Here is a 25,971-nt window from a genome sequence, read left to right on the forward strand (position 1 = left end):
GAGCAGGAAAAATATCTTTAATCAGCTTAGTATCTAGTAAAATACTGAGCATAATTTTAAGAAATGGATGCAAAAACTCTTTTTAAAGTTCTTTTGTAACTGTGTTAGGGGCAGTGGTAAGAGCTCCTCTTAGGAAGCTTTTCAGTGTTTTATCGAGCAATAGTTGGTATCATGAACTTAAACTGGTGATGTTGGTGTTCAACAAAAATGAACCAATTTGAAAACTATTTAGAACGCAGAATCCCGGGACTTGGTGATTGATTGGATTTAGGGAATGATGAGAGAAGGAATGAGAATTGATGCCCGGAGTTTTGGCTTGTGTCCTGGGTTTATGATGATGCTACGAAGGCCATAGGACAAATAGGTTCGGGAAAGAACTCAAGAAAATATCTAAGTGGATATATTCAGTAGAGAGTTTAAACCGTAGGTTCTGGAGTCCAAGGAAGAGAACTTACCTAGAGCTAGAGATTTGAGAGTCAAAGCATAAACACGGTGTGTACACGGAAGCAGATAGAATGAACTAGTGAAGGGGTATAGAGTGAGAACAGAGAGGGTCCTAGGACAGAGTCTTGATGAGTACTAATAGTTTAGGGATAGGCAGAGCATAAAAAGCTCACACTAGAGTGAGGAGGGACCAGAGAAATGGCAGGCACATCAGGAAGAGTGGATCCCTAAAGCCAGAACCATTAGGAGGTTGGCAGCAGTGGCTTCAGCTGCCAAAGGGCCAGATCAAACAAAGATTTTTTAAAAATGCTAAAACAAAAAAAAAGCAGTTTCAGTGGTGCTAAAAGGCAGATTGCAATGAACTGGTAAATGCATAGAAGTTGAAAAATAAAAATAGAAAAAATAGATAACTCTCTGGATAAGGGTTGTGGCCATGAAAGTAAAAGATGCTTGCTCTTTGGAAGAAAAGCTATGACCGACCTAGACAGCATGTTCAAAAGCAGAGACATCATTTTGCCTCCAAAGGTCTGTTATAGTCAAAGCTGTGGTTTTTCCAGTAATCATGTAAAGATATGAGAGTTGGATCATAAAAAAGGCCAAGTGCTGAAGAATTGATGCTTTCTAATTGTGCTATTGGAAAAGACTCTTATAAGTCCCTTCAACTACTGGAGCAATTTGACCACGTGATGCAGAGAGCCAACTCATTGGAAAAGACCCCAATGCTGGGAAAGATTGAAGTCAAAAGGACAAGGGGGTGGCAAAGGATGAGATGGTTAGATAGCATCACCGACTCAATGGACATGAATTTGAGCAAATTCCAGGAGATAGGGCAAACTCAAGGAACCTGGCATGCTGCAGTCTATGGAGTTGCAAAGAGTTGGACACGATTTAATGACTGAACAATAACTGTTTAAGAGAATATAAGGTTATCAGGGAGGGAGCATGAGATCAAGGGCTTTTACCTTCCTGAGTTGGAGAGTATCCAGCCTATGTGGTGACAGGAAGGAGCCAAACAGAGGGAGACACTGAAAGTTCAAAAGAGGGTGATCAATTGGGGAAAAGTGCTGGGAAAGGAAGAGATCCAGGATGAAATGATGGGATTTAACTTTAGATAGGAGGGGGCACCTTTTCCATTTTGAAGAGGAGAAATAAAAATTATATTAAAAGTAACTTAATAGGTTTAGCGGCAAGAATTTAGGAAGTTCTCATCTAATGACTGTTTTCTAATAGCAAGACAGGTGACAGGATCAGAATTTGGTTTTTTATTTTATTTATTTTTGATGGTACTGGGTCTCCTTGGCCACATGCAGACTTCTCTTGTTGCAGAGCACAGGCTCTGGGTAAACAGGCTTCAGTAGATGCAGCTCGGAGCCTCACTAGTTGTGGCACATGAGCTTTAGTTGTTCCACGGCATGTGGAATCTTCCCAGGCCAGGGGTCAGACCTGTGTCCCCTGCCGTAGCAGGCAGATTCCTATCCACTGTACCACCAGGGAAGTTCCTGTTGATTTTTTTAGCCATACCGAGCAGCGGTATGTGGGATCTTAGTTCCCCAAACAGGGATCGAACCCTTTCCCCCTGTAGTACAAGCACAGAGTCTTAATCACCAGACCACCATGGAAGTCCCAGGATCAGAACTTTGAGAAAAATACAAGTTTGAAATAGCTGTATAATAAATGAGTGATGTAAAAATAAAATAAAATAAATGAGTAATGTGCATTACAGACATAATAAATAATTGCCAAGGTGAGATGTCATATGTTCATTATGGTACCATTCTGTGTAATTTTTCTCTAGCAGCCTACCCTCAGCATGCTAGGTGCAAACATGGAGAAGGTAGATAGTTGGTCTGATCCAGAATTACAAATGTATATGTTCAGCTGTCATTAAATTGTAAGGCTGAATTACCTTTATATTCTTTACATCACATATTTTGAAATACTGTGGGAAAATACAGCAATCGAACAGACAAGATAGCTCTGCTACTTAGTAACTATGGATTCTTAAGACAATAATTTAACCCCTCTAAACTCAGGATTGTATGAGAATTAAACAATGTAGTACTTTTCTGACATATGACAATAAGTCAGTAAATGTAGGTCCCTTCCCTCTTTTCCTTCCTTTTCAAGAATCAATTCAAATGTTATCTATTCTTTGAAGCCCTTCATAGCTCAGTAAAGAAAAACTTAAACTTTTTAAAATCTCTTTCCCACAACTCTAAAAATATTTGTATTAATATTCCTACCACTATAATTACGCATGTGTCTTGCCAGTGAAGTATACCTAGTTTTTCTTTGTGTATTAGCCTTTAGCACAGTATTTAGCACATAGTAAAGATTCATTTGGGCTTTCCAGATTCAGTGGCTCAGTTTTAAAGAATCTTCCTGCCAGTGCAGAAGATACAGGTTCAGTCCCTCAGTGGAGAAGATCCCCTGGAGGAGGAAATGGCAACCCATCCCAGTATCCTTGCCTGGAGAATTCCGTGGACAGGGGAGCCTGGTGGGCTGTAGTGCATGGGGTCGCAAAGAGTCAGGCACGACTGTGCAACTGAGTATACGCGCACACACACACACACACACACACACACACACACACACGTGCAAGTATTCAATTAAATGTTTGTTAAACTGTGATCTTTTTCAGTCTTCCATAATAATTTCACTGCGTGAGTGTGAGTGAAAGTCGCTCAGTCATGTCTGACTCTCTGCGACCCCATGGACTATGCAGCCCGTGGAATTCTCCAGGCCAGAATATTGGAGTGGGTAGCCTTTCCCTTCTCCAGGAGTAATTTCACTAGAAGCTGTCAAATAGAGGGCTTTAGAAACCAACCTTTAATATATTCATGTTCTCCCCCCTCAAACATATATATTTGTGGAATATAATACATCTGTTTCTAAAATCCTGAACTTCGGACTTCCCTGGTGGCCCAGCGGTTAGGAACATGGCTGTCAGGACAGAGGATGTGGGTTCGATGCGTGGTGTGTTAAGATTCCGTATATCGTGGGGCAGCTTGCGCCACAGCTGCTGAACCCGAATGCCCTAGAGCTAGTGCTCCACCGCATGAGAAGCCCATGACCACCACCGGAGAGTAGCCCCCGGGAGCCACAGCTAGAGAAAGCCCACCAGCAGCAGTGAAGATCAAGCACAGCCAAGAATAAAAGAAATAAAATAAAACTTGAGCTTCTTCTACCCTTTCACCCAGTGCTTCTGTCAATAATCTCTCTCAAGGTCCACAAGCATTTGAGTTAGTATTTAACCAGAACTTAACCAACCACTTCTTAGTAAGTGCCTAGAATGTGCAAGGCCTCACACTTGCCTGAATGTTGGCCTGACTCCCACTGTTCCAGATAACTTGCCTCTTACTGCGGTGTGTGTCACTTAAAAAAAAAAACCCCTGCAGTTAGCCAGGTTTCTGCAAAATGAAGTCACAGTATAATTATCATTCTTTTATGGTATGTTTATGTTCCAGGACTAACTCCTATGTTCTTTGTGATTTCTCGGAAAGTTTCAGGGACGTTTCGGCATCACAAGTGCCCCTGAGGCAATCCACTTCATAAAGGGCTCAAACAAATTACATATTTCTATATGCGTGTCATTCTTTTTAGTTCATACTTAACTATTTTGAAATTTCCTTAAGAATACCTTTTTACATGTTTTTCTTAGACACCTATGCAGTTAAATTTTACAGTCAGAACAGTCATCATGACTTAAAACAAATACTGTGTGGGTAAGTTAATTTTTCTTTAAATGAAGATGTAATTATTTCTCAGATTGATACATTTCTCATCGTGGTGTGCTCTTCAAGTTCAACTTTGTTTTTTCTTTCCTAGATGTAAAAGAGTGTTTTAAAGGTAATTATTATAGTGGAAAGCTAAAACATATATAGTATAAGTCATATTTTCCCCATAAAATTTGAGAATGCTTATTTTTTCCACAAAAGGGTATGTGAATTTAGGTCTGAGGAAATTCAGAGAGTAAAGTATTGCAAAAAATACTCATTGCAAGTGTTGGATTTAAATATACTTGAAGTATGACAAAACTAAACCTACTATGTAAAAGTGATAATAATATAACTTCTTCCTACCAAAATATTTTAATTGTTTTCAGCCTAATTATATTATAACTAAAATATCCAAAGAGCTCTGTGATGGCCTTATACCCACTTGACAGAAGCAACAACTAAATGTTTCCTCTTCTCAATTTTGAATTGCCTAAAGACACATTTTTTGCTTTAGATTATACTCGTAGACCTCTATGTTTATGTGGACTTGCACTAAACTTAATAGAACTAGGTCAGATTATTTTGATTTTCATAAGTACCTTGTCTTCTTTTTTAATCTTTTCATCATCAGGTTTAAAATTACAAATACCCCTGTTGTGTCCTGCAGGTAAAATTCTGTCTTGGGTGAAACATTCTATCTCATCATAGAAATACCTTATTTGTGTACATATGCCCTTTTAACATTTTTCACATCACACTTTCACATCTATTATGTATCACATAGGCCTTTCATTTTCTAGTTTTAGGTTTGTTTTGTTTTTTTCAAAGAATGAAATGTGTGTTTTTCCCACTACATTTTAGAAGTTTGGTATGTTTCCTTTTAAATAGTAAGTACACTTCTCTGACCCTTTTTTATCAGTAAGGAACAAGTAAATGACCTCTTGCTATCATTTCTAACCCTGTGTTTTTATGACTCTTAGGATAGCAGCCGTTTATAACAAACTAAACAATTCTCGGGTATAAGGACACGCACAAAACAAACTGCAAAGCTATTAAAATAAGTCTCTGGAAATACGTGTTGGCCAGGAGAGAATATGAACAGTGAAATGAGATGATTATGGTCTTCTTTGGCAGCATTTTAATTTAAACTTAGGACATCTATATCCTGTATCGAGTTGCTGACACTGAGGGAAGACTGGGAACATAACATGGAGAAGTTCAGGCACTAGAGTGATCACACTCCAGACCCCAAGGAGTCTCAAAGAGCCTGGAGTCTGAAATTAACGATGGAAATCAACAAGAATTTGCATCAAAACCTACCAGATTATACTGAAATAATAAAAGCCAGAAAGCAGACAACAGCTAGATGAATACTGATACGGAAGGAAAAGCCAGGTACAAGACAACATGTATACTAGAGGCGAGGCCGTTAGAAGTCCAAGGTGAAATGCAGTAATCAGATGAATGAAGGGGTCTGTACAAACCAATCAGAACAGAGTTGAGGTGTCCACACAGGTTTTCAGGCAGCAGTGGCAGTCGATTCATTCCTCAGGAGCCTACTGCAGTGTGTAATAGCGCTAACTTCCTCTCCCTGCCTCACTGTTGAGGATGACCTTAAGATTATATCCAAGTTCAGGGAAGAATGTTGTTAGTGATTAGCTATGTCCCCTAGGCTACGAGAGCACAATTGTGTCTCATTTACCAAACCCTTGAGCTCTCACTAAGCTTTCCATGGTAGATAGGGTATGACTCCAAAAATATTTATCATCTGAAATGCATTAGAATAAGGAGTAGATAAGTCTTATTCTTCTCCGCTCTGGCCAGGACTTCCTTCTGTTCTAGACTCAAAACTTTGAATACTTACTAGGAGATAATCAGAGGAAAATAATCAAGATGATAAAAGAATTCCATTCAGCCAAGAGAGATTAATGGATTTGGGGGTGTTTAGAGAAGAAAGCTGAAGCTCCAATACTTTGGCCACCTGATGTGAAGAGCCACCTCATTGGAAAAGATCCTGATGCTGGGGAAGTTTGAGGGCAGGAGAAGGGGATGACAGATGGGCAGATGGACAGATGGTTGATGGGCATCATTGACTCAATTCACATGAGTTTGAGCAAATTCTGGGAGATAGTGAAGGACAGGGAAACCTGGCGTGCTGCAGTCCATGGGCTCACAAAAAGTCGGTCACTACTGAGCAACTGAACAGCAACAGGGTAGAAAAGGTTTAGAGACATTCAAGAAATTCGAAGTAGGCATGTGAAAGAGGCAGAAATAGACTTGCGATACATCTCTCCAAAGGCTGGAATTAAAACCTAAGGGTAGACATTATATGGAGACATGTTTGGTTTGCTTTGTGTGGTTGTTATTGTTGCTTTCTTTGTTTTGTATAGAGGTTAAATAACTTGAAGGTCCCTTCCAAACCTGAAATTGTGACTGTCAAAGGCCTTGATAGAGAGCATCTGCATTATTGTGTATTCATTTGAATTCTAATTTGAATTGCTTTGAATTCATTTGAATTCTGATTTCATTTCTTAATAGCTAATGAATTTGGCTGTATTTCTTAAAATCTTCTAAACCTCAGTTTGTCTTGAGAATTGAAGTAATATCTACCTCTTGGTATTTAACAGAGAATTAAATTTTTTTTTTTCAATTTATTTGTCGTGTGCTGGGTCTTAGTTGCAGCACATGGATTCTTTGATCTTTGTTTGGTATGCAGGATCTTTACTGGCAGCAGTGAACTTTAGTTGCAGCATGTAGGATCTAGTTCCCTGACCAGGGATCAAACCCAGGCCCCCTGAATTGGGAGCACAGAGTCTTGGCCACTGGACTACCAGGGAAATCCTGAAGATTAAATTTTTTGTGTAAAATACATAGTGCAAAGCCTGGAACATAGTAAATACTACATGCATATTAATTTTCCAGACAAAAATCTGTTTTGTCTATTGTTTAGAGTATAGTGGCATTGGCATTCAAGGTATAGTTTACCTTCTTCAAAAATTATACATTGAGTGAGTTGAGAGAGTAGCGTTGACATATATACAGTAGCATGTGTGAAACAGATAGCTGTGGGAAGCGTCTGTGTAACACAGGGAGTTTAGCTTGGTGCTCTGTGAAGGCCTAGAGGAGTGTGATGGGGGGCAGGGTGGGAGGGAGCCTCAGGAGGGAGGGGATATATATGTATACTTACATACACACTGATTCATGTTATACAGCAGAAGCTTACACAGCATTATAGAACAATTATACTCCAATAATAATAAACTTTTAAAATCATACATTGAGATGTGCTAAAAGTTTGCTTGATAATGATTTAAAATTGTCTTTGGGCACTTAGAGTATCAATAGATAACTTTCAAATAATTTTGCATTTTCTTTTAAACTATTTTGTTAGATGTGATAATGATATTTTGGGTTTTTTGTGTTGTTTTTTTTTTTAATCCTTATCTGTTAAAAATTTCTACTGAAATATTTACAAGTGAAATGATCTGAGGTCTGAAATCTGCTTTCAGATATTTCAAAATAACTGGAAAGGAAGTAGATAAAACAATGTTGACAGAACATTATGGCAGTTCCTCAGATGATTAAACATGGAGTTACCATATGGCCCAGCAATTCCACAACTAGGTTTATACCGAGAAATGAAAACATGTCTACACAAAAACTTGTACATGAATGTTACGTGTTAACAGCATTATTCACAGCAACCAAAGGTGTAAACAACCCAGATGTCCACCAGCTGATGAATGGATTAAACGAAATGTGGGATAGCTATACAATGAAATATTACTCAGTCTTAAAAAGAAATGAATTACTACTAGATATATAACATCATACACCTTGAAAACACCATGCTAAGTGAAAGAAGCTGGTCACAGTGGACACACACAGGATTCTATTTATTTGAAATGCCTTGAACAAAGAAATCCACAAAAATAGAAAGTCAATTAATGGTTGCTTGTGGCTGGTAAATTGAGGACAGGATAGATAGTGGAGTGATTCCTAAAGGACTCAGTTTTCTTCTGAGGTGATGGAAAAAATTTTTTTTCATTTTATACTTTAAATGGATGACTATATTGGCAGGTGAATTATATCTCAATGAAGCTGTTTTTAAGAAAAAAACAATTTATTGGCAAAATGTTGATAATGGCTAAAGTCAAGCAGTAGAAACTGGAAGTTAGAAGTTTCCATAATAAAATGTTGTTTAAATGCTCCTTTAGATGTAGTTTAAACCTCCAATAGAAGTATGTACTTGGTTTAGAATGGTTCAGTTCAGTTCAGTTCAGTCACTAAGTCATATCCGACTCTTTGTGACGCCATGGGCTGCAGCACTACAGGCCTCCCTGTCCATCACCAATTCCCAGAGTTTACTCAAACTCATGTCCATTGAGTCAGTGATCCCATTCAGCCATCTCATCCTCTGTCGTCCCTGTCTCCTCCCACCTTCAATCTTGCCCAGCATCAGGATCTCTTCAAATGAGTCAGTCCTTCACATCAGGTGGCCAAAGTACTGGAGTTTCGGCTTCAGCATCAGACTTTCCAATGAACACCCAGGACTGATTTCCCTCAGGATGGACTGGTTGGATCTCCTTGCAGTCTAAGGGACTCTTCAAGAGCCTTCTCCAATACCACAGTTCAAAAACATCAGTTCTTCAGTTCTCAGCTTTCTTTATAGTCCACCTCTCACATCCATAACATGACTAGTGGAAAAACCATAGCTTTGACTAGATGAACCTTTGTTGTTAAAGTAATGTCTCTGGTTTTTAATATGCTGTCTAGGTTGGTCATAACTTTTATTCCATGGAGCAAGCGTCTTTTAATTTCATGGATGCAGTCACCGTCTGCAGGGATTTTGGAGCCCAAGAAATAAAGTCTGACACTGTTTCCACTGTTTCCCCATCTATTTGCCATGAAGTGATGGGACCAGATGCCATGATCTTAGTCTTCTGAATATTGAGTTTTAAGCCAACTTTTTCACTCTCCTCTTTCACTGTCATCAAGAGGCTCTTTAGTTCTTCACTTTCTGCCATAAGGGTGGTGTCATCTGCATATCTGAGGTTATTGATATTTCTTCCGGCAATCTTGATTCCAGCTTGTGCTTCCTCCAGCCCAGTATTTTGCATGATGTACTCCGCACATAAGTTAAATAAGCAGGGTGACAATATACAGCCTTGACATACTCCTTTCCAAATTTGGAACCAGTCTATTGTTCCATGTCCAGCTCAAACTGTTGCTTCTTGACCTGCACACAGATTTTTCAAGAGGCAGGTCAGGTGGCCTGGTATTCTCATCTCTTTAAGAATTTTCCACAGTTTATTGTGATCCACACAGTCAAAGCTTTGGCATAGTCAATAAAACAGAAATAGATGTTTTTCTGGAACTCTCTTGCTTTTTTGATGATCCAACATATGTTGACAATTTGATCTCCGGTTCCTCTGCCTTTTCTAAATCCAGCTTGAACACCTGGAAGTTGACAGTTCACGTACTATTTAAGTCTGGCTTGGAGAATTTTGAGCATTACTTTACTAGCATGTGAGATGAGTGCAATTGTGCAGTAGTTTGAGCATTCTTTGGCATTCCCTTTCTTTGGGATTGGAATGAAAACTGACCAGTCCTGTGGCCACTGCTGAGTTTTCCAAATTTGCTGGCATCTTGCATGCAGCTCTTTCACGGCATCATCTTTCAGGATTTGAAATAGCTCAACTGGAATTCCATCACCTCCACTAGCTTTGTTTGCAGTGATGCTTCAGAAGGCCCACTTGACTTCACATTCCAGGATGTCTGGCTCTAGGTGAGTGATCATACCATCATGATTATCTGGGTCGTGAAGATCATTTTTGTATAGTTCTTTGTGTATTCTTGCCACTTCTTCTTAATATCTTCTGCTTCTGTTAAGTCCATACCATTTCTGTCCTTTTTTTGTGCCCATCTTTGCATGAAATATTCCCTTGGTATCTCTAATTTTCTTGAAGAGATCTCTAGTCTTTCCCATTCTGTTGTTTTCCTCAGTTTCTTTGGACTGATCACTCAGGAAGGCTTTCTTATCTCTTCTTGCTATTCTTTGGAACTCTGCATTCAAATGGATATATCTTTCCTTTTCTCCTTTGCTTTTCACTTCTGTTCTTTTCACAGCTATTTGTAAGGCCTCCTCAGACAGCCATTTTGCTTTTTTACATTTCTTTTTCTTGGGGATGGTCTTGATCCCTGCCTCCTGTACAATGTCACGAACCTCCGTCTTCCATAGTTCTTCAGGCACTCTGTCTATCAGATCTAATCCCTTGCATCTTTTTCTCATTTCCACTGTATAATCGTAAGGGATTTGATTTAGATTATACCTGAATGGTCTAGTGGTTTTTCCTACTTTCTTCAATTTAAGTCTGAATTTGGCAATAAGGAGTTCATGATCTGAGCCACAGTCAGCTCCCAGTCTTGTTTTTGCTGAAGTCTTGTTTTTGCTTCTCCATCTTTGGCTGCAAAGAATATAATCAGTCAGATTTCGGTATTGATCATCTGGTGACGTCCATGTGTAGAGTCTTCTCTTGTGTTGTTGGAAGACGGTGTTTGCTATGACCAGTGCGTTCTCTTGGCAAAACTCTATCAGCCTTTGCCCTGCTTCATTCTGTACTCCAAATTTGCCTGTTACTCCAGGTGTTTCTTGACTTCCTACTTTTGCACTCCAGCCCCCTATAATGAAAAGGACATCTTTTTGGGGTGTGCATTCTAAAAGGTCTTGTAGGTCTTCATTGAACCATTCAACTTCAGCTTCCTCAGCATTACTGGTAGGGGCATAGACTTGGACTACCATGATATTGAATGGTTTGCCTTGGAAATGAACAGAGATCATTCTATTGTTTTTGAGATTGCATCCAAGTACTGCATTTCGGACTCTTTTGTTTTGGTTTAAAACAAGGTTGGTTTTTACCTGGGGTTAGCTCAGGTAAGAAAGACGCACAGAATGCTCACTTCACTGCCAGATGCATTGTTATTCCTCTAAAGAGCCCTTCAGTGTAGCCTCCAGTGTAGCACAGAGTTTGCATTATACTTCTTAGAGCTATTTTCATCAAGAAATGCCATCTATGTGTCCCCTTGCCAACATCTTTGCAGAGTTTACAACTTTCAGCCATTTATTGGCATCAGCTGTGCAATACTCTTAAGCAGCTGCCCTGCAGTGGAGCTCTTTTAATATGCCACCCTCTATGTGAATAGTTTATACTAAATGACCAAGATATATGCGTTCATGTTCAAGAGAGTAGTTTATCTCTTATAGAGTGTTTGCACAGTCATCATCTTCAACATCATCATCATCTGGAAGCTTCATGAGAATGTCCTTAACTCTTCCACTTTGAGGAGTAGACTACTGCAATGTGGTCTTTATTGTTTTGTTTTATTTTTATTTTATCTTAAGTTACAGTCGTATAATCGGATTCAGTTCTATATTTGTTCATTTTAATGAATGGTTCCTTCATTCCTGAAGTTACGATAATTTTCTTATGTATTTGATATACTAGAATTATGAAATATATCTTATTAGGTTTTTGTAGATCACTAGAAAACATATCAGAACTAATGAATATTATTATCAATCAGACTGTTATAGGAGAATCTCAAAGGTCTCAAACAGGTGGTATAAGGAAAAGAGAATTGAGGCATGGCACTTGTGCTGTACTTGAATTTTATAATGAATGAGTAATGATTCTATGATTTTTAAAAAGCAGAAATTAAAAGAAATATTTTGACAAATGACTTTCTAAATTAATGGAGCATTTGCCAGGAATTGATTAGGACTACCAAAAAGAAGTGTCCCTGAATAAGACATTTCACATTTTGTAATTTTGGATAAGAGAGCTTGCTTTTCATCTGAGGACCCTAGAGTGAAACCTGCTTGACAGATTTTCTTGTCCACATATCCAGCTATCTCATAGCAGCAAAAAGAAAAAACATTTAGTCTGTTTCTTCATTCATAAATTGGGACACACAACCAAAGACTGTCAGAAGCTGGAAGAAAAGTAATAGTACAAGAGGAAAAAAATCACAATAAACAGAGGGACTGACTCTTCCTCAGAGAAAACAAAAAAATTCTGTGACAGAAAAGAACTTGCTAGGTTTTGTAATTATTTTCTTCAAAAAGATTTGAGAAATTAGTATTTATAGAAAATAAGCAGTGTATAGAAAAAGTTTCTGGTGTTTTCAAAAATTGCTGAAATCAAAATCATGAAGTTACTATAAGTAAGTTAAAATGCCTGTAGAAGGATGTCAGGAAAAGTGAACAAACTCTCCTAAAACTTGGAAAAAGGTAAAAAGACAGAAATTTACAAGGAAAAGGTAAACAATATTGACAGTTCCGAGAGAAAGAACATACTTACAAAGAAATCAAGATTAGCTTGGCATCATAGTTCCCAGAAATTTGACTTTAGAAAACAGAGAAGTTATACCAGCAGAGTTCTGAGGACGAGTATAATATTTTACCACAGTACTCCCTCATGAAATTACTAGATTGTTTACCATCAAATGACAAAGAGAGAGAGAGAGAGAGAGAGAGAGAGAGACAAGAAATAATGGAACATGCCAAGATGTGCAATAAAGGGAAATTTCAGAGTAACAACTTTACATTAGTCTTAAAATCAGTCAGTACAAAATTGATCCCAGCAAACAATATGATTAAGAAGCTAGATAATCTTAGATAATGTGAAAAAAAAGGCATTTCCATCAATGAGGAGAAAAAAGGCAGAAACTCTTTAAGAAGAAGGGGAGAGATCTCTGTAAGAAAGTCAGGGTTGCTATATTTAAAATGGATAACCAACAAAGACCTACTGTATAGCACATGGAAGTCTGCTCAGTGTTACGTGGCAGCCTGGATGGGAGGGGAGTTTGGGGGGAGATTGGATGCATGTGTAAGTATGGCTGAGTCCCTTCGCTGCTCACCTGAAATTATCACATTGTTTGTTAACCACCTACGGGTGTGTGCTCGGTCGCCTCAGTCGTGTGGGACTCTTTGCGACCCTATGGGCTGCAGCCTACCAGGCTTCCCTGTCCTTCACCATCTCCCAGAGCTGGCTCAAACTCATGTCCATTGAGTTGGTGATATTCTTAGGCTCAGGAAAACTGCCCACCCTCACAACAGAAGAAATGCAAAATAAACATACCCAAACACTTAGGAGACTGGCAAAGACCCAAAACGGTAAGACAAGCATACATTTTATCAGTTTGGAAACTGAAGCTTGTTGAATCAGAGTAGATTTCCTGAGTTTACGCAGTTAATAATCGTGTCCGGAATAGGTGAGTCTTCGACTTCTGACCGAGTCCTGAAAGGTTTCCACTACCTGTGCTTGGCTTTCTATGCACTCAGTCTCCAGTGGTGGTGGTGATGCTGTTTGATGTTAAGTGGAGTTTTCTTTGTTCAAATTTACCATTGGTATAAAAGAGGTCATCTGTATGAAAACATAATAAAACTGCATCTTATTTTGGTGTCTGTTGTAGCTGTGTATTGCCCTAATAGGGATTTGCAGAATTCTGTTGCTTTTCCAGAGTTCTTTTCAGAAGCTGTGCTCACATTTAGTACTGTCAGATGAGCAGCAGTAGTACTGTGACAGCACCCTAGGTTGCGGTCATCCTACTCTAAAAGTAAAAACCTGTGAGTGTCCCTTCTGTCTCCTGACCAGCATCAGAAGTGATCTGTTACCTGTAACTGCTCCTATATGAGCAGCGGGTGAGGCCAAAGAGAAACAGAAGCATGACTTCCTCTTGAACTCTCAGGAGCCAAAGCCCTCTGCCTGGTACCCCCGCATCCCCGTTGTTTTCTCCCTCATCCTTACCGTCTCTGACTTCCCTGCTCTCAGAAAGTATGATTTCCTGGACTTATTTATCTGTAGAACAGTGTTAGGTTGTATTGGAGGAAATTTTTTTCTTAATATTTTATCTTCATGCCAAGATACAAAAGTTATGACTAGTAAAAAGAGGTTCTAACCCACTGAAATATTGTGAAGTAATTAGCCTCCAACTAATAAAAAAAATTTTTTTTAAATAAATAAATAAATAAAATAAAATCACTAAAAAAAAAAAAAAAGTTCCTTTGATAGGTTAAGAGACCATTATCTCCCCTCTGACTTCTACTTACCACGTGGTGACTGGAACAGGAGCTGAAATCTACCGTAACACCAGATATGTTTTACATTAAATCAGTGGTACACACTCCACTCTAGGGAAGCATATAAAGGAGGTAACATAATCTCAAAAGCATTGAGTCCTCAAAAGGCTCAAATATCAGGGACTTCCCTGATGGATCAGTGGCTAAGAATCGACCTTGCAATGCAGAGAACAAGGGATCAATCCCTGGTCAGGAAACTAAGATCTCACATACTGCAGAGCAACTAAGACAGGACACAGCCAAATAAATAATTTTTTAAATAGTATATCAGACTGGCAGTTTCTGAAGGTAGACACATCCTCATGTGCGTTGGCCAAGCCAGCCCCATTCCTGCAGAAAAGAGAGGATTCTGGCATCGTTCTTCTAGCTCCTCTCTTGGCCCTGCAAGTTATTAAGGCTTTGTGGCTTAAACTCAACAGCTCTGTTTTAAAATACCCACTCAAGCTAGATGGTTCTAAATAGAACTAATGACAGCCAGGAAAAAAAAGGCCTGTAGGAACTTGCTCCGACACAGAGCTGATGTCTATAAACAGATTAGTAGAAGGAAGCAGAACATTTTCTATCGCTGTAACTTTTGTGTCTTGGCACGAAGATGAAATAAAATCATAGGAGAAAATTACCTCCAACAAAGCCTACCACTGTTCTACAGAGAATAAGGTAAAGAAGAGTTTAGTCTGCCCTCTCTCCATATACTTGTGTTTGATCAAATCAATTTAGTAATTAAGCATAAATATTCACTAGTTAGTGTGTGGCGCTAAAGATTTGACTACACGGAAAAGAAAAGACAAAATAGATGTAGAAGAGAGAATGAGGGAAATTTTTGATCTGGGTTTTTCAAAAAGTTCAGCATAACTAATCCTTAGTTCAAACAATGACCGACAGAGCTAACTCAGGTTTTCATTTGTAGAAGAAGAGGGAGTAATATGCTTTGTTGTGTCTTTACTGAAGTCTGGTCAATTTGCGATGTTTCAGGTGTAGAGCAGAGTGATTCTGACTCCCTGTGCTATACGGTTGGTTCTTGATGTTGATCTGTTTTATATATAGCAGTCTGTATCTGTTAATCCCAAATTCCTGATTTATCCCTCCCCCCACTTTCCCTTTTGGTAACCATAAATTTGCTTTCTGTCTTTTAGTCCGGGGACAACATGACTAAAGAAATCCTGAAGTTACATTAAACTTATTGTTTGAACTGCTGATTAATAGACAAGAAAAAGATTTTCAGACTTTTTCCCTTGCATCTTCATGCAAGATTTCAAAAAAGGCTGGTAGGATAGTTTAAGAGGTAGAAGAGAAAAAGTTAAGTACATAAATAATCTGTTTATCAAGTATGTGTAGAAGAGCTACCAGGGGACGTAGCTATGCCCATGACTCCCAAATTTGTTAAAATCTCCTGGGGATCTTTAAAAATTTCAGAGCCAAGGTTACACCCCAGTTCAATTATCTCTCGATCTCTCAGGGTGGAACACAGGCATCAGTTTTTTTGTTTTTTTTTAAGCTCCACAGGTGATTCCAAAGTTCCGAAAAATTTGGGAAACACTAGACAATGGAATAATATTTTTTTTTAAATACAGTTGGTTTATAATACCGTGTTTGTTTCAGATGTACAGCAAAGTGATTCAATTATACATGTATATTTTTTCAGATTATTTTCCATCATAGGTTATTATAAGATATTGAATACAGTTCTCTGTGCTGTATAGTAAATCCTTGTTGCTGATCTCCTTTATATATAACAGGATAATACTATTGTATTTGTCTCTTAACCCCATACTCCTATTTATCCTATTTCTCCCTCCTCCTCTTTCCCCTTTGGAATGATATATTTATCTTTTAACAGTATTAACAACTATGAGATTTTTGTGCATCATTATTGAACATTAATATGTAGTTATTTTCACAACTTTCCTCATTTATGTAATATAATTGTTTCAACTGTTTTTTCTACTTCAAGAAAAAAAATAAATGTTTTAACATCAACATCATGAGTTCTGCTTGCTAAAATCATACTTGCCTTCCTCTTCTATTTTCATATATCAACAGGAATTGGCAGCAATGAAACAGATTATCACTCACATGCGTAGTAAGCGTTCCGAGGACAACTTACTTTTCACTAAAATGGAATCCAAAAATGTGACAGAAAATCAGAAATCAAAGACTTTGAATGCACCTAAAGAACCTGAAGACAATGTATTTATACCCAAACCAACACTGTTTGTAAGTACAACAAAAATTAATTTAGAATGTTAGTCTTTGGTTTTCACTAAATATATTTGACTTATATGTCCTTCCTCTCACTCATATTGGTTTCAGACTAACTATAGTCATTTTACGAAAGGGCCTTGAAAGATCTGCATTAGTCCCTTTTCTAGTTAGCATATTGAACTTGCCCAGTAATTAGCATTAATACAGCATCTTCCATTCTCCAGGGACAAATTTTAAACAAATCAAAAACTCTTGATTTGACTGGTTTCCAGCATGATCTCTCAGTTTTCATTAGGATGTAGCTGCGATCATACCTCTTTTGAAAAATTTTCTCTTGTATATAAAAGAAAGTTTATTATAGAAAAAAGAGAAAATGCAGATAAGCAAAAAGAAGTTTGTTTTGGGGGTTTTTTGTTTGTTTGTTGCTGTTTGTTGCTCTTTGGCCGTGCCACATGGCTTATAGGATCTTAGTTCCCTAACCAGGGATTGAATTCCAGCCCTGAGTGAAAGCGCTGAGTCCTAACCACTGGACAGCCAGGGAATTCCCCGTTTGCATCATTTATAAATTTACATAAGAATAAAAAGGATGTAAAATATCACCTATCCCCTCTTATTTGTAAAATAATGTATTTTGCTGTAAGGAGTTTTCTTGTAAAGTATAAAACCAATCATATTAACATAAACCAAAAAACTGAAATGCATTATTATGTAAAAATGTATGTGCACAGAAAGTAGTCAAAAAAACAAGAAATTAGAAAATTTTGGATTAAAAGCAGAGAAAATAAATTATGAAATATTGAAAATGATGTTTTAATAAGTAATGAGAATTTAACAGAATCAAACTAGGAGTAACTTTATTAAATATTTCACTTTACTTCAACACGGTTACCCCTCCATGCCTTAATTTCTCAGAAGAGGCATGATTTTTACCATCTGAGCATAGAGACTCAAAGCCAGAAAGATTTTCTGTATGATATTCTGAGTCAATGAGTCCCCAGAATCTTAAACTTTTTTCAACTCCCTAGATGATTATAATAATCGGTCAAGTATGGGAACTTCTGATCTAAGCTGTTTCATTATACATTCAGAACATGCTACTCAAGATCAATGAGATGTGAGAGATTGCTTGGTGATTACATAGTTCAACCTCCTTTTTCAAAAAAATGACAGAGTTACAGTCTAAATGAAATAAGGGATAATTATCATAAGGATCTATGTGGCAATAGACTGAGCTGACAGAATGGAGAAAACAGCAAATCTAGATTGACCAGCCTGGTAACCAGGCAGCTCTGTGGATTTCCACGGCTGAGTCCACGGATCTTTTCCTGTAGTGGTCCTTTGGCTTCTCGCTGTTTCTCTCCTAGTGTCTGCTCACTCATGGTTTCCACTTTCTTATCCACTTGCTCACGGTTCCTTGTCTTGAGACATGTTTCTCTGCATCCTTGCCGTAATCTGTTCTCTTCTAGCTAGTTCTCTCTGTATTTTCCAAAAGCAAGAATTGAATCGGCACAGTTCCTCCTTATTGGGTGATGTATACCTCTTGTGGCAAGACGTGTTAAGGTTATTAGCTAGCTACTGAATGGCTGCCCTTACTAATGGACCAGGGATCATCTGGTACCAAAGAAAGCTGCATAGGGCTGTTCATTCAGAAGGGCTACAGCTAGGCAGGTTCTCCTCAGAAAGTCAGCTAAGATTATCACAGACACTGTGATGTGTCTGTTATTATAGTCTACAAGAAGAGAGCAGATTGAATACGTAGATGCTAATGGGAAATGTAGGGTCGGATGAAAACCACATGGTCCAGCCACATACCTTAAGCCTATCACACGCTCTGGTCTGCTTTTCTGACCCTTCTCTGTTTCAAGCAATGAACTACTCTTTCTAACCCTGACCTCCTACACGTCTGACTTTAGGTGGGTAACCTGATTCTGATATCCTGAAATCCTGACTGTCACCAGTACAAAAGTAATGGATTTCTCCAGGATGTCAAGATAAGGTTTTACAAAGAGAAGACAGTTAAGAAGATTTGAAATATAAAGTCTTAATTTAGTAGTGTTTATTTCCTCCTTTATGCTTATCTGTATTTTCTTTTTTTCTACAATAATCTTTTCCCTATATACTAGAGAAAATGTTTCAAAAGAGGTGTAATCTCAGTTACGTCCTAATGAAAACTGAGAGCTCATACTATAAACCAGTGAAATCAAGACTACGTTGCTAATAATGTAGAATTTGGAATGGGAACTGACCGGGTCACCTGGGACGAGTCACTGAAATACCCTGAACTGGTTCTTATCTATAAAATTAGGAGTAAGATTACATGAAATAAGGCCTGGATTTCTTTTATACTAGCATCCGTGATTATCTTAAAGCGTCATAATTTCTACAGTTATTATTTTAAGTATTTTCAATTTTCCGTAGCAATGCTTTTCTTATGTTTTCTCTGATCTTGTTAATAGGAATTTATGGTGCTAATATTTGAAAGTAAGATCTAATCATTACATAATTTTATGGTTCTATAGCTAAAATGGAACATTTCTAATTTACTTGCAGATCCTTCGGCTGAAATTATTTGCTGTTGGTATTTTTCCCTAATATTAAAGTCAATAATGGAGGGATGGATAGGTGTGTGCTTATATATACACTGAAAATAGGAAGAAAATACACAAAGCCCCTGTTAAATGGGCAGTAGGGTGAAGGTGGATTCCCTGGTAGCTCAAATGGTAAAGACTCGCCTGCAGTGCAGGAGACCTGGGTTCGATCCCTGGGTTGGGAAGATCCTCTGGAGGAGGAAATGGCAACCCCCTCCAGTATTGCCTGCAAAATCTCATGAACAGAGGAGCCTGGTGGGCTGCAGTCCATGGGGTCACAAAGTCAGACATGACTGAGCAACAGACACTTGCAGGGTGAAAGGTAGAGCTGAGTTGGAGAAGAGAAGGGGGAAGAATAAGAGCTTAAGACATTTTTCTTCACAGAAGTTTATAATCATATAAATGTTCTGCAGGGTTCCTGTGATATTTACATACAAAGACAACCCCACAAGGTGCATTTTTTTTAATGTCTTTCTTTTTTTTGGTTGGCTCTGTCAGGTCTTAGCTTCAACACTTAGGATCTTTCCTAGCAGCTATAGACTTCTCTCTAGTTGTGCTCATAGACTGCAGAGCAGGTGGGCTCCATAGTTTGCAGCTCTCAGGGTCTCCAGTGAGACACCTGGGCTCTAGTTGGAGGACATAAGCTTAGTTGCTCTGCTACACATGGGATCTCTGTTTCCCCGACCAGGGATGGAGCCCACATCCCCTGCATTGGAAGGAAGCTCTCCACCTCTGGACCACCAGGGAAGTGTCTCCCACAAACTGTATTCTGTAGGAAAACTCTTGACTGTTGAAATCACACATGTTGGCAGGGTTATTTTTCAGGCATTTTTGATGGACGAACAAAGACTAAATGGAACCATAGAATGTAAGTGCTTTGAGGAAAGAAGCTGTGTTCCCATTGCCTTACACAGCACATGATCAAAGCAGATAATAAATAATTGGTAACATAGGACTTAAAGAAACAGTTATTTGCCTCCCCAATTTAGTTATCATCTTAGCTGTTTAAACTCTGTGGGGAGTTTTAGTGTTGAACTAAATAAACTACATGAGGTCACAGAGTCGGACACGACTGAGCAGCTGAAGAACAACAAATAAACTATCAGGAAAGTGAAAGCTGCAACTTGTAAGACGATGTGCTGCTTCTGCGTCAGGCAACACCGCTCAGGCTCTTTCATCCGAAACTCACAGTTTGTTCCCACCAATAATCTGCTTTCTCTTTCAAGGTGGTTTTAGCTGTCCTAGCCAATTTTTTCCGGAGCCTTACCTATCCCCTTCCTAGAAGAGAACAAGAACTATCTGAATCCTCTTTGTAGCAACTCTCTTCTCCTCTCAGAGCAGCATGGAACTGTCTTTTGCTAGTTTTCTGTTCCTTTCCCAAAATGCCTTTATACTAAGTATTCATATCATTGTCATTATTTTGTCAATACTTTAAATACATATTACCAACACCACTGTTAGTCCTGTCTCCAGGTAGATTGTGGTGGTTTGGTTGCTAAGTCATGTCCAACTCTTTGCAGCCCCATGGACTGTAGCCCACCAGGCTCCGCTACCCACGGAATTCTCCAGGCAAGAATACGGAAATGGTAACCATTTCCTTCTCCAGGGGAATCTTCCAGACTGAAGGACCGAACCCATGTCTCCTGCATTGCAGGCAGATTCTTTTACCGCTGAGCCACCAGGGATTCTAGGCATTAAAAAAAGAAAGAACCTGAATCTCCAAATAGAATAGAGAACATAGTAAGAATATGCAGCACAAGTACGTAATTGAAGGGTCTGAATTACAGGGAGTTCATGATAGCGTCCAGGTCTTGGCTTATACTGGTTACGTCATTGGCTAGTGTATGTTGAATGGGTAAATTGCATTTATGTAATTTTTACAAAAATGATTATATAAACCACTTGATTCTCAAGAAGTGATTTAGAAGGCTATGTGTAGTCATATGAAGGCAAAACATATTCAACTACGTTAAGCTGAACACATGTGTGCTGACTCTATGGAGGACCTAAGCATTATAGAGCATCTGTTCATGAAGAGAGAGTCAACTTTGGACTTCTCGGTCCAGCGCAGCGGGTGCAGGTTCAGTCCCTGGTTGGGGAACTAAGATCCCTCATGCCTCTTGTGTAGCTAAAAAATAAGAATAATTTTAAAGATAAAATAAAAATAAATACATTAAAAAGTTTGAAGTGTTAAAAAAAAGTCAGCTTTAAAAATGCTTGTCCTCTAAGATCAAAAATGAAAATAGTAAAAGGTGAAATTGGGTGGACTCTTTTAAAAGGAAATACAAATTACTATGAAAATTCCAAAAAAAAAAAATAATAATAATGATATGATGTTGATGGGCGCCAGAAAAGAAAGCATTGAGGTTGATCTTGAAGAATGTCTAGGATTTGACAAGGACAGTAAGGGTTAATGAGTGAGAAATTCCAAGGGCAGAGAGTGTAAATATTCATCAAACATTTTCTAATTTGATCCTTTTCATTATTCAAAATGAGAATGTTTCATAATCTGACTTTACACCTCTCCTACTACATTCTTATGCCTGTCTTGAGGCATTTCACCACTTAATGCTTTCTATTAGGACAAGAGAAAAATACACATCAATAAGGTATACATAGAGTCGTCTGATTCAAAGAGGCAGGAATTATTAGAATGGTGGTTACCAGAAAGCAGGGGAAATGGGGAGTTATTATGTCTAATGTATGCAGAATAAGCATAATATTTTAAATAGGGTAAGTGAACTTTGCTAGTAGATTGAAGCAGCTCCAGCCATGTCTGAAGGCTCGGGGGCCAGTTGCTCATCATACCTCTAATGCTTTCTTGTCACATTTGTTTGGAAGCTCTGGTTTCACTATTTCATGTTGAATCTAGATTTATCTCATCAGAACATGCTCAGACCTCAAGATATCTAGCTATGTCTATTTACATTTTTAAAAGTAATTTTGTAATTTCAGCTCTCAGGAATAGTAGTAGCAACCTCTTTCTGATGTAATGTAGTTGTGAGCTAAATTAGAAATAAGGAGTCTTTTTAGTAAGCATGGAAGTAGAGCTGTGAGGACTGCATGATTTGGGGCAGTTTCTCATTTAGTCACTTCCTTGGTAGGAAAGCTGGTCGACTCTCCTAGACTCATTTCAGTTGAGCCCTGCCTTTGAGGACTCATAAATATTTGTTTCTTTGATTCCTAGTCTGTATCTTTGTTTTCAAAATACAGTGATTATATCTACTAAACATAGTATTTCTTTACTTCAAAAAAGTGGTGCTGGCTGAACATTAATAGATTCTTAATTTCTAGCTCTCTTTCTAGATTCCAGGAATAATCCACCAGGCGTATTGTGTCTGCATTTATCAGTCAGCATTCTTCTCAATGTTATAATCCCCAAGTTATATATTAATGTTTTAGTTGTCTGTTTCTGGATGATACAAAAGTAGCTATCTTATCAGTTATTATCTCCCGAATCACATTGTAACAGTAAATTACTTCTGGTTGGTTTCCAGTTAATCCCATCATTTGTTTTTAACCACAGCACCCTGAGCTCTTTCCTAGATCTGGAATACAGTTTGCTTCAGGGCCTGCTAGCACCACTAATAATGGGAGGTTTTCACTAATTTGTACTGTTTCAATAAAGTTACAAATATAATTAACCTAAACCAACTCAGAAAATGAAAGCAGAGTTTTGGCTCAGATGGTAAAGAGGAACCCAGGAAACCTGGGTTGAAGCCCTGAGTCAAGAAGATCCCCTGGAAAAGGGAATGGCCACCCACTCCAGTTTTCTTGCCTGGAGAATTTCATGGACAGAGGAACCTGGCAGGCTATAGCCCATAGGCTTGCAAAGAGTCGGACACGGCTGAGCAACTAAAACTTACCTGCCCAGTACAAAAGTTCACTCTAAGTAGTTTGTATGTGTAGGACTTCCCCGGTGGTCCCGTGAGAATCTGCTTGCCAGCGCAGGGGAGACAGGTTCCATCCCTGGTCCGGGACGATCCCACATGGCACAGAGTCGCTAAAACTGCGTGTCACACCTACTGAGCCAGTAGTCTGTAGATCCCATGCTCTGCAACATGGGAAGCCCGTTCACTGCAACTAGAAAAAACCCATGCACGGTAACCAAGATCCAGAGCAGCCAAAAATTAATGAATTAATTCAGGAGTTTGTATGTCTAATATGTCTAATGTGTTTGTATATAAAATATATTATGAAAAGGATTTCATATCATGGAACCTCTGAGAATCTTAATTTTTTTAAACTGTGAAATAGAAAATAAAGATGCTCCTCAGAACATTAACTCTGTTAATGACTGAAGAAGCATAGCAAAATTTGTTACCTAAAATACCATCTTATGGGTAGAAAAGCTAAACAGCTTTAAGATAGTAACATGAAAGAAACACTACTGTTTAAATAGATAAAAGAGTGAAAAGAGTGGAATTAAAAAAGCAGTTAGTTCTGTATCTGGATTTTTGTGCCCACCTTATTTAGCAGTCTTCTATCAGGGGTTGGCAAATTTTTCCTTAAAGCGCCAAGACAGTAAATATTCTAGGCCTTAAGAGGCACATGCCATCTCTATTGCATATTGCTTGTCTTTTACCTTTCTTTAAAAATGTTAAATCCATTCTTAGCAGGCAGTCCATACAAAAACAGATCATGGACCATAGTTTGCCAGTCCGTGATGTATCTTAATGTAGTTTGCTCAGTACTAATCAGGAGTTGGTAAAGGCTTAGAAACTTCTAGTGTCTGGAACTTTGAGCAATCACTAATGGATAGTACCTTACTGACACAATATCTAAAAACAGAGAAGGCATGTGTAGTAAGGATCTGAAATCAGCTTTCCAGAATCACTATTATCTCCAAGGAATTTGTTTGAATTTTGCTAGTGTTTAGATAATAGATACTGATGCAGATGAGAAGTTATTCACGGGTAACCTGAGTTTCAGACAGTGACTGAGCAGAAGTTTACCAGTACAAAGGCTGAGCATGCCTTGAATTCATACCACAGAATATGCTATTTCCATATCTTACTGGTTATTATCATTCCCATTCAGTAATGGCAGTGTTACGTAGAATCATTAATACTGCCCACCTTGCTTGTAAATGGTGATGTTACCTGATTAGTTGGAGCCATATTATGGCATTACTGTAGTGGCATTTTCTTTCACATTGCATAGGGGCAACTCTCGAATATAAACTCTCGTGAGAATTCATAGCCAGACTTAAACAGAACTGAGAGGTGTCTATCATAGCTAACCCTAACATCATTCATTCATTTTAAAAAATGTTTATTGAGCCCCTACCTTATGCCAAGCACTGTTAGAGGTAATAAGGATATAAAAATTCCTCCTTCCATGAACTTACTTACATTCTTTTATGAAAATTAAAGTATAAATCGACAAGCAAACCAAAAAACAAATTGTGGAAAAATTGGAAAATTGACAAATGCTATAGGGAAAAATAAAACAAGAAGGGGAGTGAGGAATAGAGAGGGGTGGCCTGCTCAAGAAGGTGACGCTTACGACTTGAAAGAAATAAAACCAAATGCTCAAGAGTTTTGAGCAGCTGGGTTTTGCTAAATCTCATCATTATCTTAATATTAAGTCAGTTTACCCAGGTAAAAATATATTCCGATGGAAACTTGCTTTGCTATTAACGTAGGAAATGAGTTCATATTACTTTTTTTTTTTTTTTCTATTTTAGAGTACAAAATATCTAATAAAATATGTGACTTGCTGTAACAGCAAAGTCCAGGTAGCTCACACTGGAAACTATACCCTTTTTCAGTGTTTCTGCTTTTTTCAAAGCATTTTTATTTATTTACTTTTTCTGACCTGTACACACTGCTTTATTTGTTGTTTGTTTTTCGCTGTGCTGGGTCTTCTTTGCTGCTGGCAGGCTTTCTCTGGTTTCGGACGGGGACTGCTCTCTTGTTGCAGTGCACGGCTTCTCCTTGCGGCAGCATCTCTTGTTTTGGAGCATGGGCTCTAGGCACGCGGGCTTCAGTAGTTGTGGTGCACAGGTTCAGCTGCTCCTCGGCATATGGAATGTTCTCAGGCCAGGGACTCAACCCGTGTCCCCTGCAATGGTGGATTCTTATCTGTGCCACCTGGGAAGCCGGGAAGCTGATAAAAGTAGTTTTTCATGACTCTCATAATAAAATCAGAGTTCTGTGTTTCAGAAGAGGAAAATAGATGTAACCCAGGCAACCAGCAGGCCATGTCGATAGGGTATTATTATTATTTTGGCCATGCAGTTGGTGGAATCTCAGTTCCCCAACCAGGGATCAAACTGGGGTCCTCTACAATGAAAGCGTAGAGCCCTAACCATGGGACTTCCAGGGAATCCTTTATTCATTTTTGTATCTGTATAACCTAACACAAGGACCCGGTATATAAATAGGTGTTCAATAAGTTATTTTAAAAATAATCTCAACTACAAACAATTTAGTTCATGTAGTAAAGCATTCAGAGTTAGGATTAGAGAAGTAGCCTGGGCAATATCCTAAAGGGCTCTGTCTTCTAAGTTCAGTGTAGTTTGAACACGACAGTGATAGTGAAGTTCTCCCCAAAAATTTATGAATAAGGAACAAATGTTAGCCCTATGGGAGCAAGCTGTGAAACCAGTTTTAAATGGTTATGACAAAAGAATTGAAAAGTTCATTTATGAAGTGGAAAAGCAGTTAATCCCCAAGACAGAGGCCCACTTGACTGTGGCAAAGCTGCTTCATTAACACATCTGAAGAAGGAAGGTATTGGGAAGAGGGGATGGAGAGAGAATGATCTGCAATGGACCAGATGCAGATTGAAGTCATCAAGAAGGACAGTCTACCATTGAAATGTTTGTTCTGTCCTTTATAAGTCTTAAGATTCCTTTTTAATATCAAAAGTT

General features: G+C 38.4%; 1 protein-coding gene across 2 annotated transcripts in view; it reads left to right on the forward strand.

The window, feature by feature from the left end:
* Positions 1–25,971, forward strand: part of PIBF1 (progesterone immunomodulatory binding factor 1) — a 217,917-nt gene that overhangs the window by 188,138 nt on the left and 3,808 nt on the right. For both annotated transcript variants that reach the window (XM_065901893.1, XM_065901894.1), the window contains exon 17: positions 16,345–16,518. In XM_065901893.1, coding sequence (XP_065757965.1) covers positions 16,345–16,518 — 174 coding nt within the window. The remainder of the gene's footprint in view (positions 1–16,344; positions 16,519–25,971) is intronic.

This window comes from Muntiacus reevesi, chromosome 11 (genome assembly GCF_963930625.1).
Source record: "Muntiacus reevesi chromosome 11, mMunRee1.1, whole genome shotgun sequence".
NCBI classification, from domain to species: Eukaryota; Metazoa; Chordata; class Mammalia; order Artiodactyla; family Cervidae; genus Muntiacus; species Muntiacus reevesi.